We start from the raw sequence: 5,000 nt of genomic DNA, 5'->3' as shown, positions 1-5,000 counted from the left end.
TTTATCATTGTAATAAAGATTTAGACCTACGCCTCTGCTTGTTGGTTATTCTTAATTATTTGATGGCCTTGATTATAACACAATAACATATGCAGAATTCTTTAATTCATTCAATTAATGTCAGTTCTGACATTAACTACACAAAGGTTAATATTAAATACTGCATTTGTCTGCTGTATTTGAAAATACAGGGTTTTTTTTTGTTAATTTTTGTTCTGTATGTTGCAAACTCCGTCCAGAGATAATAAGTATTTCAAATAAATTTGGATGAAGTAAAAACATACACATACATATATAGTCAATATCTCTTGTCGAGAGTAAAATTTAAATGTAATATGTAGAAGTTATATCTATCTGTTTCTACAGTTGGAGAGGACCCAAATTATAATTTTCATATAAGTAGTAAAGGCAATCAGACCTTTTCTCTGAATATTTTAAACATTGTGCATGTAAAATTTATGCCTAATTTGAATACTTATTAGCTGCCTAATCTCAGAAAAGAGTATTAGCTTTGTTTTTTTTTTCCTTATAAAATCCATCACTGTGTATCAGTTTTCATTTGTATGATTTTCCTGTGTTAGTGTTCAATAAGATGTTTAACAAAACCTATTTATTCATAAGCACATTTGGTTCAAAAGTTGTTTACTATAGTTCTGGCAACTGCTTCCTTTGTGATGTTGGGACTTTTGTTGTTGCTTTTTTTCTTTTTTTATCAGAACAGCTTTAAGTCGTGTATGTAGTTTTTGTTATCCGAACTTGCTCTGCTAGCCCAGCTACTGGTGGTCTTTCATAAATCAGCAGGTCTTTCTTTCTTTAATTGACTTTTTAGAGTCACAGATATAATATAACAATTTAGGCTTTGATGAAAATACCTGTTAAAACTGTTAAATGATAACCATCAATTTTTAATAATTACAATATGAGGATGCAAGAAACTTCGGATGGGTATTTGTGTGTCTGTGTGTGTGTGTGTGTGTGTGTGTGTGTCTCTATGTGTGTGTGTCCATGATCACGTTTTGTAAGGATCTGGGAAGAAGGTTTCTCCATGACATGAAAAGATATTAAGCCTACATTTGCTCTGTAATAAAAGCATTAAAAATTTTTAACAGACCGAAGTCTTAAAATATGACCAAGTTTAAAATAGAGAAATCACATGGCAACACAAAATTAGATTGAGTGATAAGTTTAACGTCCTTCTTTACTTTAGGCTAAGTCCCCTGTCTGTCTAGCATTACTGTTAAAGCCACAGCACAGCCAGGTTGTTTCTGAAATTCTGTCCGTAGAAGTAAAACAGAGAAGTGCATCTAGTAGGTTATCGCATGGGATTCAGATATCTTTGAGAGCCAAAACTAATCTTTCTAAACCACAGATTCAAGATGTCCTGTGAAATTCTGGTTTGTAAGAGCACATTGGTTCTTTATTTACTGCAAGGATTTCCACTGATCTTGGCAGGACATCTCATTGCTATCCTGAAAGTACAGTATATTTATGCAGTGAAAATGATAAAACATTTATTACTGTAGAGAAGGTAATATGCATAATTTATGCTGTTTTTAGCACAATCATTAGTGATATTCTTGATAGATTTTATTTCCAGCTTTCATATCTAATACATGCCTGGAAAATTAATTTTATATATACTTTCATTTATTTGCCTATGTTAAAATTGAGTTTTAAGTCATCTTCAAGTGAACAGTTTGATTGCTGCTCATGCATAAGCTTAATTACTTCCCAGGAAGGACAGTATTAAATGTTTTAAATGTCAGAAAAATAAATGAATATGAGCTGTTTGATTAAAAAAATAGGCAATATCTGACGTGTTTGCAGCAGGAGCTTTTTCTTAAAATGCCTCCAAGGCAAAATTTTATTTAGTCACACAAAAAAAAAGAAACCCATTATACTATTTATCATTGGTTGATACCATATGATTTGTAACACCCTTACAAAATTTTAATTTTGTATGATTAGCTGTGCATCATTAAACAACAGCCTTGCATAAGATGTGCTGTAAAAATCTGACAGAATCAAGATAGTGAATATTTAAAATAAGGCTGTATAGTCATCCATGGTTGTCAAAGGTAGATAATAGGAAACATAGAACAGAGTGTGCAATCGTGCCTTCATTTAAACTGGTTTTATAGGTAGACTTTAAAATGTGGTCGTTCATAAATGCTACTGACCATGCTATATGCATGGTATGTTACTTTGGCTGTTAAATGTAGCCACACAAAAACTGCTTATAGAAACCATAATTTCAGTGATTAGTATCTGGATGAAAGCTGAATTTGTATTGCTTTTCTTGGTAAATGACTATTCAAGGCGTTTTTTTTTTTTTTTTTTTTTTTTTTTTTTTTCCTAAAGATGCTGTCTCTGTAATTGGCAGAGAGGGACATCTTGATAATGGAAGTGTGAAGGTGTAACGTGCGTTAATTGATACTTCTTAATCACTTTTAGGTATTAAGTCATGATGCAGGAATCTGCGACAGAGACAATAAGCAACAGTTCAATGAATCAAAATGGAATGAGCACTCTAAGCAGCCAATTAGATGCTGGCAGCAGAGATGGAAGATCAAGTGGGGACACCAGCTCTGAAGTAAGCACAGTAGAACTGCTGCATCTGCAACAACAGCAGGTAAGTTTTGTTTTCTTCCGGGATTCCTTGAAACAAATAAGCCTTGAATGTTCTTGAATGTGAAAAATGTATTCCTAGCAAATTGAGCATGTTGTGTTAAGCTAAAGGATGCTGAGAATTTCTTACGATTTGGAACATGACTGAAGTGTCAGGAAAGATAGGATTTTCATATTAGTTACGTCATACCAGCACCAGAATGCCCTTCAGGTGTCAAACTATTAATTAAGTTCGCAGGGGGTGATTTTCGGAAGGTTCTGTAAAGCTTTGTAACAAATATTTTATAGCTTCTGGTTTACTGGCTAATATTGCACTGCAGAACGTGGTACTTCGTTTTCCACCAGAGGGCCACATTACTTGATACTTGCTTCTACAATGAATTTCTTCCAAGTCTAAGCTGAGGTGAAAAGGACCACAAGGACTTTTCATAACACAGATGCTTGCCTGTGATAGCTGCAAATATTAGCTATTAATTAGTAGAAATTGGCTGAGAGATTGTGAACCGTGTAAACACTCTGAACATCTATGTTGCTTTTCTGGAAAACTCATTCCAAGATATTTTGAATACACATCTTTCGATAACATTGAAGAGCACTTTTTTATTTTCTGCTAGTGGCTCATAAAACACAGTTCTCTTTAAATCTGGAAAAGTAAACAACTGCCCAGTAAAGGCACATTTTTAAGTAGTCTGTTATTCTTCTTAGATAATAGATTCATTTTTCCCAATTTTGTTTGTCAGTGAAATATTCTTTTCAGCCAAAGAATAGCCACTCCATTCTTCACTGATTCAACTCTGCGGAAATAGTGACAGAGAACAGAAAGCTTTCAAAGCATATACTTATATTAGGCCAAAATGAATACACCTGTTTGACAATAAGATTATATTTTATTTGATTTAAAATAAGGGTTATTTCTTTAAAATTCTGGATTGCATTCAGACTAAATGTAAAAAAAAAAGTTAAAGCAAATGCCCACAATAGAGTAAAATTTAATAGAATCATTATTTTAAATAATACCAGTATTTCGCAAGTTATCCTGGAGTATATGTGCTGAATAATGTCTTAACCTTTAGGCATTGTTTTTGAGAGTAATCTTTTAAGAGAGCTAGACATAACACTTTGAATAGGTTCCCTATTATTTTGGAATTGTCTCTTTTCACAGACAGTAATCATTAGGAAGATAATTTTTATTTCGTTTTAAAATATTTTTTAACCATCATAGGAATTCAATGTCTACCAAAGTCCCAGGTTTAGCCTGTTTTACAAATTACCTTAAATAAATGCAGTTTTTGGGACAGCCCTTTTCTCCCTTTCATGTATTTACAGGAAACATACCACTGGAGTGCTATCAAATTCCTACTGACTCCCCTAACTAAGAGTCCTAAGAATTTATAGCCAGATTCTATTTTATGTGAGAATATAGTAGAATGCATTTATAAAAACATGTGAAATCAACAACAGAAATGAACATTGCAGTTTAGTACTAATAGACAATACTGTTCTGAAGGGAGATACAAAGAAATAACTTTCTTTTTCTTCAAAGCTCTGATTAGATCTTAAAAAGAGACAGAGTCAAATCATGGCTATGCTTTACAGCACTCCGAAGGCAATTTATGATAAATCTGTAAGGCGTGTTTATAACCTGAGTCTGAAGTTTACTTGGTCTATCAGTTTGTTGGTATAAACCATAAACAAGAGTAAATACAAAAAGTTATGTCCTTATGATAACCTAGAAACTTTAGTCATGTACTGCATGTTAGTGGAGTGACTTCTAGAAGTGATTTAGCACAACGGGTGTAGTAGGTGTCTACAAAAGACACTTTAGGAAGTGTCTCCAGGAAGATATGTAATAATTTGATAAATAAACATTCAAAAACCTTTGTAAATGTCTCTTCCCTTGGTTACGTTTTTACTATGTTAATATAGGTAGAAACTTAAGGTTATTGAATTTTTGTCCTTCTGTGAATGTATTTTAGAATGGCTCTTTAAGTTCATTAAAGATTGGAACGTCTTTTCTAGAAAATTAATACACTTATTGCTTCTAATTCTAACATATTCGATATGTTTCAGAAAAAAATAAAAACTATGGGGAAAATATTAAAACAAATTCATAAGTGACATAATTTTAAAAATTTGTCTTTACTTGGTATTATTTAAAGGTAAAGTTTTGAACAAAGACATTACTTCTTGTAAGTAAAATGGACTCATCATTGTTGTCTGAGGTCTCTTGTTGGAAATATAATTTAGCAGGCAGTGAGTGATGTAAGCAAAATAAAATTTTGTTTGCCTTGAACTTCTGGCAGTGTGGTCTGTTTTGAGAAGAGCACGTTTACCTTGATTTTTATGGCTTTTTAATTTTTATAGAGGTGAGC

The 5,000-nt window shown here is 32.5% G+C and overlaps 1 protein-coding gene across 10 annotated transcripts in view; it reads left to right on the top strand.

Annotated features, from left to right (window-relative positions):
- Window positions 1-5,000, top strand: part of FOXP2 (forkhead box P2) — a 568,827-nt gene that overhangs the window by 302,651 nt on the left and 261,176 nt on the right. For all 10 annotated transcript variants that reach the window (XM_058724538.1, XM_058724535.1, XM_058724536.1 and 7 more), the window contains one exon: window positions 2,455-2,632. In XM_058724538.1, the coding sequence (XP_058580521.1) occupies window positions 2,465-2,632 (168 nt within the window). In that variant the 5' untranslated portion in view covers window positions 2,455-2,464. The remainder of the gene's footprint in view (window positions 1-2,454; window positions 2,633-5,000) is intronic.

This window comes from Neofelis nebulosa, chromosome 4, assembly GCF_028018385.1.
Source record: "Neofelis nebulosa isolate mNeoNeb1 chromosome 4, mNeoNeb1.pri, whole genome shotgun sequence".
In the NCBI taxonomy this organism is placed as follows: Eukaryota; Metazoa; Chordata; class Mammalia; order Carnivora; family Felidae; genus Neofelis; species Neofelis nebulosa.
Note: the sequence above shows the minus strand (reverse complement) of the source record. Positions and strands in the feature narration are given on the sequence as shown.